General features: G+C 44.3%; 1 protein-coding gene across 4 annotated transcripts in view; it reads right to left on the reverse strand.

The window, feature by feature from the left end:
* rbl1 (retinoblastoma-like 1 (p107)) overlaps nucleotides 1-14,661 on the reverse strand; it is an 84,017-nt gene that overhangs the window by 18,464 nt on the left and 50,892 nt on the right. For all 4 annotated transcript variants that reach the window (XM_072556103.1, XM_072556104.1, XM_072556101.1 and 1 more), the window contains 2 exons: nucleotides 2,702-2,773; nucleotides 2,479-2,572 (listed from right to left, as the gene is read on the reverse strand). In XM_072556103.1, the coding sequence (XP_072412204.1) occupies nucleotides 2,479-2,572; nucleotides 2,702-2,773 (166 nt within the window). The remainder of the gene's footprint in view (nucleotides 1-2,478; nucleotides 2,573-2,701; nucleotides 2,774-14,661) is intronic.

A 14,661-nucleotide genomic window follows, 5' to 3' on the forward strand; every position in this document is an offset into this window, starting at 1 on the left:
TGTTATTCAATTAGATCATGGCTGATATAATATATACACCCTTAATAACTTTCCAGCCCCATTTTAATTAACAGTCTATGAACTGAAAAATCCATAAACCAGGGGCTCCCCTCAGACCTATAGTCTCACTACCCGGAACACCAACTTACAGACTGGCCAAAGAACTACACGCAAGACTGAAGTACCTAGTAGAAGAGTCACAGCACTCCATTCACTTCACCCAGGAATTCCTAAAAACACTAAAATAGAGGAAGATGAAGCAATGATCTCATTCAATGTAACAGCACTGTTCACCTCCATCAACACCGACCTAGCAAAGGAAACACTCACCACACTTTTAGAACAGACCATCTTTCTCTCTCACACACACACCAACCACCATTACCAACGAAAACATCATGAAGCTAGTGGACCTGTGCCTCACCACCCACTTCACTTTCAACAATGTCTACAAACAAATCAACGGCTTACCATGGGATCTCCGCTATCAGGATTCACAGCAGGAGCGGTAATGCAAAGGCTAGAACAAACAGTCCTACCAATCATCAAACCAAAAATCTGGGTTCGCTACATAGATGACACGGGGTGGCACGGTGGCTCAGTGGTTAGCACTGCTGCCTCACAGCGCCAGAGACCCGGGTTCAATTCCAGCCTCGGGCGACTGACTGTGTGGAGTTTGCACGTTCTCCCTGTGTCTGCGTGGGTTTCCTCCGGGTGCTCTGGTTTCCTCCCACAGTCCAAAGATGTGCAGGTCAGGTGAATTGGCTATGCTAAATTGCCCGTAGTGTTAGGTAAGGGGTAAATGTATGGGCGGGTCACGCTTCGGTGGGTCGGTGTGGACTTGTTGGGCCGAAGGGCCTGTTTCCACACTGTAATCTAATCTAATCTAATGACACCTTTGTCATCACAAAACGAAACAAGATAGAAGAGAGATGTAACATCAGCAACAACACCCTCACAGGCATAAAGTTCACTAAGGAGGAAGAAACTGACAACAAACTCGCATTTCTGGAAGTCACAGTAGAAAGAAAGACAAGGGAGAACTACGAAACTGTATCAGAACACTATTCCAACGATCCACCACACACTGCAGCACAGACGAACTTTGAAAAACAGAGGAGAACCACCTATATGACGTATTCAAGAAGAACGGATACTCAAAAAACATAGCGCGCAGATTCCTCAAGAACAAACCACGACAAGCAGACCAAACACAGCAAGAAACCCTAACCACCTTACCATACATCAAAGAAGTTTCAGAAATGACAGCCAGACTACTAAGACCCCTCGGAATCCTAGTAGCACACAAACCCACCAAGACTCTCAAACAAAAACTAACAAACTTAAAAGACCCAGTACAACCAATGGACAAAACCAACGTCATCTACAAAATTCCATGCAAGGACTGCCACAAACACTACGTAGGACAAACAGGAAGAAAGTTAGCCACCAGGATACATGAACACCAGCTAGCCACAAAAAGACACAACCCCCTCTCCCTCATAGCCCTACATACAGATGAAAAAAAAAACACCATTTCGACTGGGTCAACACATCTATCCTGGGACAGGCTAAGCAAAGACATGCCAGAGAATTCCTAGAGGCCTGGCACTCCAACCACTACGCCATAAACAAACACATAGATCTAGATGCCATCTATCAACCCCTCAGAAAATGAATAGGAAATGACATCACCACAAACCCCAGGAATCCCATCCAGGAGAAAGATATAAATAGAAAGCAGGAGATAACAGCTTCACTTCACTTGGAGTTTGCCACTGATGATGTTACCTAGCCAGGTAATGATACATCTGGATATCAAACCTACAGCTCAGCGAGCAAACCTACACCCTAAACCTCAACCTGAGCTACAAACCTTCACAAACCTCTTGAGTCTATGAACCTCTGCCTTGAAAATTTTGAACAATATGGGCTTGTACCATCTGAGTTATAAAACTTCATGACCATTTGAGAAAAAATACTCGCTCCTGCCTTAACATGGATGACCACCTCCATTTTTACACATCTCTAAGTCTGGATTCTCCCAAAAGAGGAAACATCCTTTGCACTTCTATTTTGTCAAAACCCTTAAGATCTATGTTTCAATTATGTTTCCTCTTTTTATGAACTCCAGCACATACAAGTCCAAACTTTTCTCAAAAGACAACCCATCCAGTCTGGCAAACCTTCCCTCAGCTGCATTCACGTCCTTCCTTTAAGAAGGAGACTAATATTGTACACAGTACTTTATGAACTGGACTGATGATAATACTGCAAAAGTCACACTCTAGAGTGAAGCCTGGCTTGATAAATGATACATTTTGACTTCTTTTTCTTTACTCAAGAAGTCAGTCACTGAACGTATTTATAAGAACCTGTCAAATGTGTCCTGTTAAATGCGAACCAGTCACTAACTCAGAAAAGTTCTGAAAACTCATTCAGAACAATGGAGTTCTCTCAGGTTAGTATGCGATTCACCTTGATCTTCCATGATTACATCTTCCCCATTATGCGCATCAAGACCAGTCATCCTTGACCATTTCCCTCCTTTAAGAAGAACACTTCTGTACACCTAAACAAAAATATTTCAAAATTATTACACCAAGGAGGTATCCGCAGGAAATCAACCAGTAAAACTTCAGCCCTATGAACAGCAAATTATGAACAACATGCACAAAGAATAAAAAGAATGCAAACTCACACTACTGTTGGCTTGGGGTTGACTTCTGTAACATTTCATTATATCTGTGAAAGATCTATCCTCCTTAGTAACCTGTAAAGACAGAGTCAACAATAACATCACAATGACCATTAAAAAGACAGGAATATATGGATTAGTATCTGAACAGAAGGGTACAGTTAGGAAAAGATAGAGTTCTGAAGAAGGCTTATGCCTAAAATGTCAACTCTCTTGCTCCTCAGATGCTGTCTGATCTGCTGTGCTTTTTCCAGTGCCATGCTTCATCGATTCTGATTCTCCAGCATCTGCAGTCCTCACTTTCTCCTAGTTAGGAAATGATGTTGGGTGGTTCTGTTATTTAATGGTAGCAGAATACACAGAAAATTACATTGGCGAATATCCCCACTTCTGACTTTACAATGGTGGGCAGGTCATTAATGAAGCAGCTGAAGACAGTTGGGCCTGGGATACCACCCTGAGGGACTCCTGAGAGATGTCCCAGAGCTGAGATGCCTGACCTCAAACAACCATGACCATCTTCCTATGTGCCAGGTATGACTCCAACCAACAGAGAGTTTTCCCCAGGGCTCCTTGGTGACACAATCGATCAAATGCAGCCTAGATGTCAAGGGCTGTCCCTCTCCCCTCCCCTCTGGAATTTAGCTTTTTTGTCCATGTTTGAACCAAGGCTGTAAAGAAGGTCAGAAGCTGAGTGGCCCTGGCGAAGCCCAAACTGGGTGTCAGTGAGTAGGTGCTGCTTGATAGCACTGATGATGACATTTTCTATCACTTTACCGACGATTGAGAGTAGACTGATGGGGCTGTAATTGGCTGCGTTGGATTTGTCCTGCTTTTTGTGTACAGAACATACTTGGACAACTTTCCACATTGTCGGGAAGACGCCAGTGTTTTAAGTGTACCAGAACAGCTTGGCTAGGGGAGTGGTTAGTTCTGGAGCACAAGTCTTCAGTACTATTGTCAGAATGTTGTCATGGCTTGTAGCCTTTGCAGTATCCGGTGTCTCCAACTGTTTCTTGATATTGTTCACACGGCGTGAATAGAATTGGCTGAAGACTCGTATCTGTGATGCTGGGGACCACTGGAGGTTGCCTAGATGGATCATCCACTCGGCACTTCTGGCTGAAGATTGCTGCAAAAGCTTCGGCTTTATCTATCGCATTGACATATTGGGCTCTTCCATCGAGGATGGGAATATTTGTGGATCCTCCTCCTTCAGTGAGTTGTTTAATTGTCTGGAAGTGACTGGATTGCTGAGCTTAGATCTAATTTGTTGGTTGTGGGATCACTTACCTCTGTCTATTACTTGCTGCTTATACTGTTTAATATACAAATAGTCCTATTTGGTAGCTTCAACAGGTTGACACCTCATTTTTAGGTATGCCTCGTGCTGTTCCTGGCGTGCCCTATACACTGTCCATTGAATCAGACTTAATCCCCTGGCTTGATGATAATGGTTGAGTAGTTGATATGCTGGGCAATGAAGTTGCAGTTGTGCTGGAGTACAATTCAGCTGCTGTTGATGGCTCACAGCACTTCATGGATGCCCAGTCTTTAGTTGCTAGATCCATTCAAAGTCTGTCCATTTAGCACAGTGATAGTGCCACACAAAATGATGGAGGTTCTCAATGTGAAGGCCTGACCTCGTCTCCACAAATACTATGCAGTGGTTGCTCTTACCGATACTGTCATGGACAAATGCACATGCAGTGAGCGGATTGTTAAGGATGCTATAAAATATTTTTCCCTCGTTGGTTCCCTCACCACCTGCCAAGATCCTGTCTAGCAACTGCATTCTACTGTCTCGACCGCTGAGCCACTCTTGGTGGTGGATGTTGAAATCCCCCACCCAAAGTACGTTTTGTGCCCATGCCATCCTCAGTGCTTCCTCCAAGTGTTGTTCAACATGGGGGAGCATCGATTTATCAGCTGAGGGAGGGCACTATATGGTAATCAGCAGGACGTTTTCTTGCCCATATTTAACCAGAAGCCATTTAATGGGGTCAGGAGTCGATGTTGAGGACTCCCAGGACAACTCCCTCCTGACTATATACCAAGTGCCATTACCTCTACTGGGTCTGTCCTGCCGGTGGAACATGATGTACCCGGGGATGATGATGGTGGTATTTGGGATATAGTCATACACATGAAATCATACCTTACAGACAATGTCAGGCTGTTGTTTGACAAATCTGTGAGACAACTATCCCAATTTTGGCACTAGCTCCCAGAGGTTAGCAAGGAGCACTTTGCAGGGTTGACAGGGCTGTTTCTACTGTTGTCTTTTCCGGTGCCTAGGAGATGTCATTGATCCGTCCAGACTTTGTAGTGATTGGTACAACTGAATGGCTTGCTAGGTCATTTCAGAGGGCAACTAAGAGTCATCCACATTGGCTGTGTCATATATAAACCAGACTAGGTGAGAATGACAGATTTCCTTCCCTGTAGGACATTGGTGAATTAGATGGGATTTTTCCAAAACTGATTTCATCGTCATTAGTAGATTCTTAATTCTAGATATTTTTCTCTTGAATTCAAGTTCCACCTTGGGTTCAAATCCTGCCATGGGATTCAGGTCCCAGAAAATGAGATGAGTTTCTGGATTAATAGTCTAGTGATAATACCACTAGGCAATCACCTTCGCCAATGGTGCGGGGCCAAAGGCTTTGTTGGAAGTATCTAATTTGATATTTTCCTAGAATTCATCTGGAATGGAATGAGCAATGAGCTCAGGGGGTCCCATTCTGATCTGTAAGGTTCTGGGTCTGAGGAAGGATTACTGGACCTGAAATGTTAACTCTGATTTCTCTTCACAGATGCTGCCAGACCTGCTAACTTTTCCAACAACTTTTGTTTTTGTTTCTGATTTACAGCATCTGTAATTCTTTTAGTTTCTTCTTTTTAAAGGTGGTTTCTCACTCAAAACCCAGACCCCCAACCACTCTGGGGAAAAATGGCTTCCTCAGATTCCTTCTATGCCTCCTGCCTTTCAACTTTACAAATATGTCCCCTTGTTAATGACCTTTCAATGAAGGGGAAGAACTGCTTTCTATCCGTCCTTTCCATGCCCCTCAATCTCATACATTTCAATCAGGTCTCCTCTCAGCCTTCTCTGTTCTAAAGAAAAAAACGCAAACTTATCCAGCCTCACTTCACAGATAAACTGCTCCACCCTAGGCCACATCATTGTGAATCTTCTCTGTATCTATTGTCAAGGGTACTGAAGGAGGCAGATACAATAGGGGCATTTAAGGGACTTTTAGACAAGCACATGAATATGCAAGGAATGGAGGGATATGGACCAAAGGCAGGCAGAGGGATTAGTTTAATTTGGTATCATGTTTGGCACAACGTTGAGAGCTTAAGGACACAATTCTGTGCTGTACTGTTTGATGTTCTATAATCTGCACCGGGGATGCAGTCAAGCCCTCAGTGGGTGCTTTTCATCATCCAGGATGATCCACAAAGGCTTTCTTGTGCAGTGAACTGAATAACTGAGGTTGTTGACAATGTTTCAGGATGGAAAGTTGGCTTTCGAGCAACTTAGCGGACATTTTTGTGATGATCATATGCATCTTGTACATTCAGGAGGTGGAACCCCATACTGTTGATAAGGACACCTACATACTCTAAGGGAGCCTCATTGGCCATATGCGTGTGAGCCATCACACATGAAGTTGACAAATCCTGATGTGATATTTAAGCAGACATCCTACTGGGTTTGATTTGGTCTGAAACCTTACACAATCCGCTGCTATGTAACCAGATTGAGATATCTCAGAATATTCACAGCTGATCTTTAGAAAAAAAAAGTGTTGTGAATAACAGTCATCCTTATTTCCACATCACTACAACCTTAACTTCTCCTGCAGTGTGTATTGAGATTAATGACCATTTGTTTTGACAGATGCTTTCTCTTAACATTTTAGTGCTCCGAAAGGTCTAGAAAGCTCAGGCATTGCCTGTAGCACCTTCTTCAAATTTGCTCAATGGCTGTTTGTGCAATTCAAGTGTCTCGGCCAGCATTACACTGGGCTGCTGGTATCCCTCTGCCTGCTTTTTCCAGAGGTTCCATTTTTCAGAGGTTCCATTCTACTTTTAAAAATTTACTCACAGGATGAGGGCACTTCTAGTTAGGCCTGCATTTATTGCCCATCTCTAATTTCCCAGAAGGCAGTGAAGAGTCAACCACATTGCATGGGTCTGGAGTCACATAGGTCAGATCAGGCGAGGATGGAGGATTTCCTTCCCTAAAGACATTAGTGAACCAGAGGGGTTTTCATGACCATCAACAATGGTTGCACAGTCATCATTCGATTCTTAATTCCAGTTTCTTTATTGAACTCAAATTCCACCATCTGGGATTTGAACCCAAGTGCCCAGAACATTATCTGGATTAATAGTCTAATGACAATACCACGACACCTTCAGCTCCCCCATTTTTCTTTTATTAGTGGAGAAGGCAATTTTTTTTTACCTCTGTAGCCTTCAACCCTAAACCGTCAACTCCCTTCAAAGCTTTTCATGACCTGGTTTCAGGAGTTCTTGGGGGAAAAAGCTTCAAGTTACTCATCTCCAGAGAACCCCTAGCATACAGCAAGCCCTTCAAATTGCACTTCCTTCTGATGGCAGTCTTCTTGTTTGAAAACACAACACCTCTTCCTTTCCTGTCAGTTACAGGCAACAATTACTTCTGGCTGACTTCTTCCCTCACTGCAGGTGAGCTACTCAAGCACACAGACCCTGCACCTTTTATAAAATAGTAACTGTCGTGCACAGTTGATGTAAACAGCCTTCTTAACACCCTCAATTGGATAGCTAGCGTCAGCCAATGGGTCCTGTTCTATTACCAAGCTATTCCTGGGAAATTTGTTTGGTGACTAGCAGCTGTCCCGACATGTTCTCTCTCTATTTTTCTACATTAGCTCCCAATCATTTCCAAGAAGCTAGATCAATTCAGCCTCTTATTTTTAAAATACTGGTACAGTTTCACCTTGAAGGTTTGTCCCAGGAAGTAAGAATCTAAAAACTTTGCTGTCCTGTCATACCACCATGGTGTCTTTATAGAACTTGTTATGGACTAGGCCAGACCACTCAAAATATTCTTAAGCAGGCAGCCCAGACCATAACTTTGCAATTTGTTTTGGTAAATGTACAGTGAAAATTATCCAGTTAGCTAGGTTGACTACCAGGTTTTAAAACAGACAAAAATATATTCACAAAATTACACAATGAAACACAAAGACCAGAATAAAGAATCCCTAAAGAACTCAGTCTATTCAAAATAGTCTTAATTATGCTGTTCCGAATATACACAACACTCCCAATAAGCAAACCACCTTAAAAGATAGTAAAAATGGAACAAATGCTGACAGATCAAGGTTATAAGGGCAGAAGGAGAATTTTTGAAGCCTGTTCCCACAGTCCACTGCTGAACTTCGATCTTGTTCAGGGCTGAAAAGCTCAGCTAGGAAGTTGACCACTGCCCTTTCATTATACAGGTCACTTCTAAAACATGACCATTTTGGCCTGAAGTCTCATCTGTTTACATATAGACAAAAGGCCTCTCCAAATCCTTTTTCATCTGTATCAAACTATTCACCTCAGAGGCAGGAGGGATTTTTGACCACTCTGAAATAATACCAAGGACACGATATCCTTGAGAATAGAAACAGCTTTTAGAAAAAAAGGGACCCCCTTAAAAAAACCCATCAATATCAAAAGGTGGCTTCATTTTTAAAACCCTTCAAAAACAAACTGGTTAGTTGTCTAAAACATATACGTTACACTAACTATACATATGCAAACATGTGGCGAACCCATGTTTGTGAAATTGAATGGCTGCAACAACAATTCTCCATTGCAACAGTTTGGCACTTTTGTCCGCAAAGTTTTCCACAAATGTCAATGGGTTATGATCAGTGTATATGATGCAGATGCATTGCTGGTAACATAAACACTGAAATGTTGTAATGCCAACAGCAAGCATAAAGTCTCTTTTTCCACCATTGAATATTTCTGTTGATGAATGTTCTACTTACTGGAAAAATACCCGATGGGTCTTTCTATTCCCTCGTCATCCTCCTGCAGGAGCACCGCACCAACACCCACATCATTAGCATCGAAAACCACCTGGATAGACTTTATGTAATCAGGTATGGCTAATATTGGGGCACTGGTTAACAGTTTTTAGGCTGTCAAATGCCTTTTGATAGTCCACTGAAACGTCATGCCCTTTTTTAACAATTTGGTGAGTGCCAAATTGCTAAAGTTCGGCACAAACTTTTGGTAAAATCCATTCAATCCCAGGAACCATAGTACTGGTCTTTTCATTGACTGATTGGGAAATTCCCCAATTACTTTCATTTTTGCATCCCGTGGGGCCATTTGTCCATGTCCAATAACATGGCCCAGCAGTGACCTAGGCTTTGGCAAATTCACTTTTAGCTAGCTCGGTTTACCACCAAATCTGCCTTCCAAAGTCGATCAAACAAGTCCGATAAATGCTGTAAATGTTCCTCCCATCAGTGACTAAAAATCACCAGATCATTAACGTAAACACCACAATTGGGTAACCCAGTAATGACCTTATTAATCAGTTTCTGAAATGTGGCTGGAGTCTTTTTCATACCAAATGGCATGACTTTGAACTGATATAGCCCATTTAGCATTACGAAAGCCGAAATTACCTTTGCTCTGTCTGACAGAGGTACTTGCCAATAACTTCTGAGCAAGTCCAACTTGGAAATGCAAGTTGCTTGTCTCACTTTTTCAACACAGTCCTCCAACCGTGGAATTGGATATGTATCAGTCTTTGTAATGGCGTTGACTTTGTGATAGTCCACACATAACTGCTGGGTACCATCTGGTTGTGGCACCATGACTATGGGTGAGCTCCAGTCACTGTAACTCACTTCAATTATGCCATCTTGGAGCATGCACTCTATCTCCTTCTGAACCTGTGCCAACTTTAGAGAGTTATGCCTATAAGGATGTTGCTTAATCAGAACAGCATCTCCTATCTCTACATCATGCACAATTAGGTTAGCACTTCCAGATTATTTCCACATATCCCCTGATGTGATAGTAATAACTCTTTAAAGGTCATTGTGATTTTCTTGTAGAAGGCAACTCAATAATTTATCCCAATTTTTGACAACTCCCTCATTGTCCAATTTGATTTGAGGAATTTCCAATTCAGAATCCTCTGAACTTGGTTCTTCCTTCTGTGCTGTAATCTTTAACACCTTCTCCTCTTGCTTTCCTTCCCTGTCAAAATACCTTTTGAGCATATTAACATGACACACAGATTTCTTCCTTATCAAGTAGTTCACCTCACTCAATTTTACTTCTATTTGATACGGTCCACTAAACCTTACTTTTAAAGGCTCACCTGTTATAAGAAGTAACACCTTGTCCCCAATTGCAAAATTGGAATTTGTGATTTCTTATCCACTTCCTGTTTCCTGTATGCTGTGATACTTTTAAATGCTGTCTAGCCAACTCTCCAGCTCTATTTAATCATTCTCTAAAATTTGACACAAAGTCCAAATGGGTGGTTTCTGAATTCTGACTTATTAATTCCTCCTTAATCAATTTTAACGGTCTTCTTACTTCATGCCCAAAGATTTAATTCAAATGGACTGAATCTGGTCAATTCGTTTGGTGCATCTCCGATCGCAAAACGTACAAACAGAACTTCCTTACCCAATCATCTGAATAAACCTGACCATAAGCCCTCAACATGGTCTTCAGTGTTTGATGCCATCTCTCTCTAGCGCTCCCTGTGATTGTAGATGGTATGCAGTAGATTTGAATTGGTTTATTCCCAAGTTATCCATAACCTCCTTGAATAGTTCGGATGTGAAGTTTGATCCTTGATCTGACTGGATCTCGATTGGTAGTCCGTATGTAGTAAAAAAAATTAAGTAATTCTTCTGCAACCCTTTTTGCTGTGATATTGCATAATGGTACTGCCTCTGGAAATCTGGTCAATATATCCATTATTGTTAATAAATACTTACTCCCACTTTTCGTTTCAAGTAGGGGACCTACACAATCAATCAAGACTCTTATGAAAGGTTCCTCAAATGCTGGAATAGGTATTAAAGATGCAGGTTTTATTACTGCCTGTGGTTTTCTGATTAGCTGACATGTATGACGTGTCCGGCAAAATTCAACTACATCCTTGTGTAGTCCAGGCCAGTAAAAATGTGTTTGTATTTAAGCCTGTGTTTTCTTCATCCCTAAATGACCTCAAAGTGATAACTCATGCACTACTCGCAGCACCCCCTTTCTATACCCTACTGGCAAAACAATTTAATGAATCTCTGCCCATTTCTTATCTGCTTCAATGTGTGATGGTCTCCATTTCCTCATTAAGACATTATTTGCAGCAGTGAGCGGCGGGATCTGGGTGGAAGCGAGGTCGGAGCATAGACGTTGTTGGGAAGATTAGTGAGTGCTATTTAAGTACATACCTCGAAGCCAATGGTCGTTTTTGCAGCAGAGCGCTGCAGGAGTTGGGTAGAAGCGAGGTTGGAGCACAGAGGCTGTTGAGAAGGTTAGTGAATGCTATTTATGTAGGTTTGTACTAGGCCCCAGGTCCTCCTTCCAACCCTCCTCCTCTAACCTAATTAAAGAGTCCACAGACTTGCAGCAAAAAAAAAGGGGTTGAGGGAATTGCCTGGTGCAAAACGTTGAGTGTCTGGCTCAGGAGTCTTCGGCAAAGTGGCTGAGTGAGGAGATTACGCCACAGTTGAAGAGAGTGAAGACATGACTGCCAAACTGATTTAGTGCACTGTGTGGGAGGTCAGGGACACTGATGGTAGTGATAAACGGGTCCCTTTCGGAACGGCAGGCGGTGACCATTGGGGTAACGCAAGGTTCGGTGCTGGGACCGCAGCTGTTTACAATATACATTAATGATATAGATGAAGGTATTAAAAGTAATATCAGCAAATTTGCTGATGACACAAAGCTGGGTGGCAGGGTGAAATGTGAAGAGGATGTTATGAGAATACAGGGCGACTTGGACAGGCTAGGTGAGTGGACGGATGCATGGCAGATGCAGTCTAATGTGGATAAATGTGTGCTTATCCACTTTGGTGGCAAGAACAGGAAGACAGATTACTATCTAAATGGAGTCAAGTTAGGTAAAGGGGCAGTACAATGAGATCTAGGTGTTCTTGTACATTAGTCAATGAAAGCAAGCATGCAGGTACAGCAGGTAGTGAAGAAAGCTAATGGCACGCTGGCCTTCATAACAAGAGGAATTGAATAAAGGAGCAAAGAGGTTCTTCTGTAGCTGTACAGGGCCCTGGTGAGACCGCACCTGGAGTATTGTGTACAGTTTTGGTCTCCAAATTTGAGGAAAGACATTCTGACTATTGAGGGAGTACAGCATAGGTTCACGAGGTCAATTCCTGGAATGGCGGGACTATCATATGTTGAAAGATTGGAGCCAATCGGCTTGTATACCCTTGAGTTTAGAAGGATGAGAGGGGATCTGATTGAGACGTATAAGATTATTAAAGGATTGGACACTCTGGAGGGAGGAAGCATGTTTCCACTGATGGGTGAGCCCAGAACCAGAGGACACAGTTTAAAAATAATGGATAGGCCATTTATAACACAGTTGAGGAGAAACTTCTTCACTCAGAGTGATGGATATATGAAATGCTCTGCCCCAGAAGGCAGCGGAGGCCAAGTCTCTGGAAATTTTCAAGAAAGAGATGGATAGAGCTCTTACAAATAGTTGAATCAAGTGTTATGGGGATAAGGCAGGAACAGGATACTGATTGTGGATGATCTGCCATGACCATAATGAACGTTGGTGCTGGTTCAAAGGGCCAAATGGCCACCACACCCACTCCAGTTACAGGTTCCGCCCCACTCCCAGCTCCACACCCACACCAGATCCCAGGTCCCAGTCCTGCCGAGTTTTCACCATCCCTCCAGACCTCCCCCTCACTGAGGACGAACGATCAGTCCTCAGCAAAGGACTCACCTTCATCCCCCTCCATCCATGCATCAATGAATTTAATACACGCCGCCTCCGCCTCAGAGATTACTTTCACAATCAGGATTCCCGCGCACCTTCCGAGGACCCCTTCACCCACCTCCAACACACTGCATCCACCTGGACACCCCGCGCTGGCCTATTACCTGCCCTCGACCTCTTCATTTCTAACTGCCGCCGGGACATTAACCGCTTCAACCTGTCTACCACACCCCCCACCCCAACCCCTCACCCTTGCGACGCGCAGCCCTCCAATCCCTCTGCTCCAATCCCAACCTCACCATCAAGCCAGCGGATAAAGAGGGCGCAGTGGTAGTCTGGCGCACTGACCTCTACACCGCTGAAGCCAAACGCCAACTCGAGGACATCTCTTCCTACTGCCTCCTCGACCATGACCCCACCCCCCCCATCACCAAACCATCATCTCCCAGACCATAATGAACCTCATCACCTCAGGAGATCTCCCACCCACAGCTTCCAACCTCATAATCTGGGAACCCCGCACTGCCCGGTTCTACCTCCTTCCCAAGATCCACAAGCCTGACCAACCTGGCCGACGCATTGTCTCAGCATGCTCTTGCCCCACTGAACTCATCTCTACCTACCTCGACACTATCCTAGCCCCCCATGTCCAGGAACTTCCCACATACGTTCGAGACACCACCCACGCCCCCCACCTCCTCTAAGACTTCCATTTCCCCGGCCCCCAACGCCTCATCTTCACCATGGATATCCAATCCCTCTACACCTCCATCCGCCATGACCAGGGCCTCCAAGCCCTCCGTTTTTTCCTCTCCAGACGTCCCCAACAGTACCCTTCCACCGACACTCTCATTCGTTTGGCCGAACTGGTCCTCACCCTTAACAATTTCTCCTTCGGATCCTCCCACTTCCTCCAGACCAAAGGGCACACGTATGGGCCCCAGCTATGCCTGTCTCTTTGTTGGCTATGTAGAACAGTTGATCTTCCGTAATTACACCGGCACCACTCCCCACCTCTTCCTCCGTTACATTGATTACTGCATTGGTGCCACCTCGTGCTCCCGCGAGGAGGTTGAGCAATTCATCAACTTCACCAACACATTCCACCCTGACCTTAAATTTACCTCGACCATTTCTGACACCTCCCTCCCCTTCCTGGACCTCTCCATCTCCATTAATGATAACCGACTTGACACTGACATTTTTTTTTTTTACAAACCCACCGACTCCCACAGCTACCTGGATTACACCTCTTCCCACCCTACCTCTTGCAAAAATGCCATCCTGTATTCCCAACTCCTCTGCCTCTGCCGAATCTACTCCCAGGAGGACCAGTTCTACCATAGAACACACCAGATGGCCTCCTTCTTTAGAGACCGCAATTTCCCTTCCCATGTGGTTAAAGATGCTCTCCAACGCATCTCGTCCACATCCCACACCTCCACCCTCAGACCCCACCCCTCCAACCGTAACAAGGACAGAACGCCCCTGGTGCTCACCTTCCACCCTACCAACCTTCACAAAAACCAAATCATCCGCCGACATTTACGCCACCTCCAAAATGACCCTACCACCAGGGATATATTTCCCTCCCCACCCCTTTCCACCTTCTGCAAAGACCATTCCCTCAGTGACTACCTGGTCAGGTCCACGCCCCCCCCACAACCCACCTGACACCTTCCCCTGCCACCGCAGGAACTGTAAATCCTGCGCCCACACCTCTATCCAAGGCCCTAAAGGAGCCTTCCACATCCATCAATTTACCTGTACATCCACTAATATTATTTATTGTATCCGTTGCTCCCGATGCGGTCTCCTCTACATTGGGGAGACTGGGCGCCTCCTTGCAGAGCGCTTTAGGGAACATCTCCGGGACACCCGCACCAACCAACCACACCGCCCCGTGGCCCAACATTTCAACTCCGCCGAGGACATGGAGGTCTTGGGCCTCTTCACCGCC

Source organism: Chiloscyllium punctatum, chromosome 37, assembly GCF_047496795.1.
Source record: "Chiloscyllium punctatum isolate Juve2018m chromosome 37, sChiPun1.3, whole genome shotgun sequence".
NCBI lineage: Eukaryota > Metazoa > Chordata > Chondrichthyes > Orectolobiformes > Hemiscylliidae > Chiloscyllium > Chiloscyllium punctatum.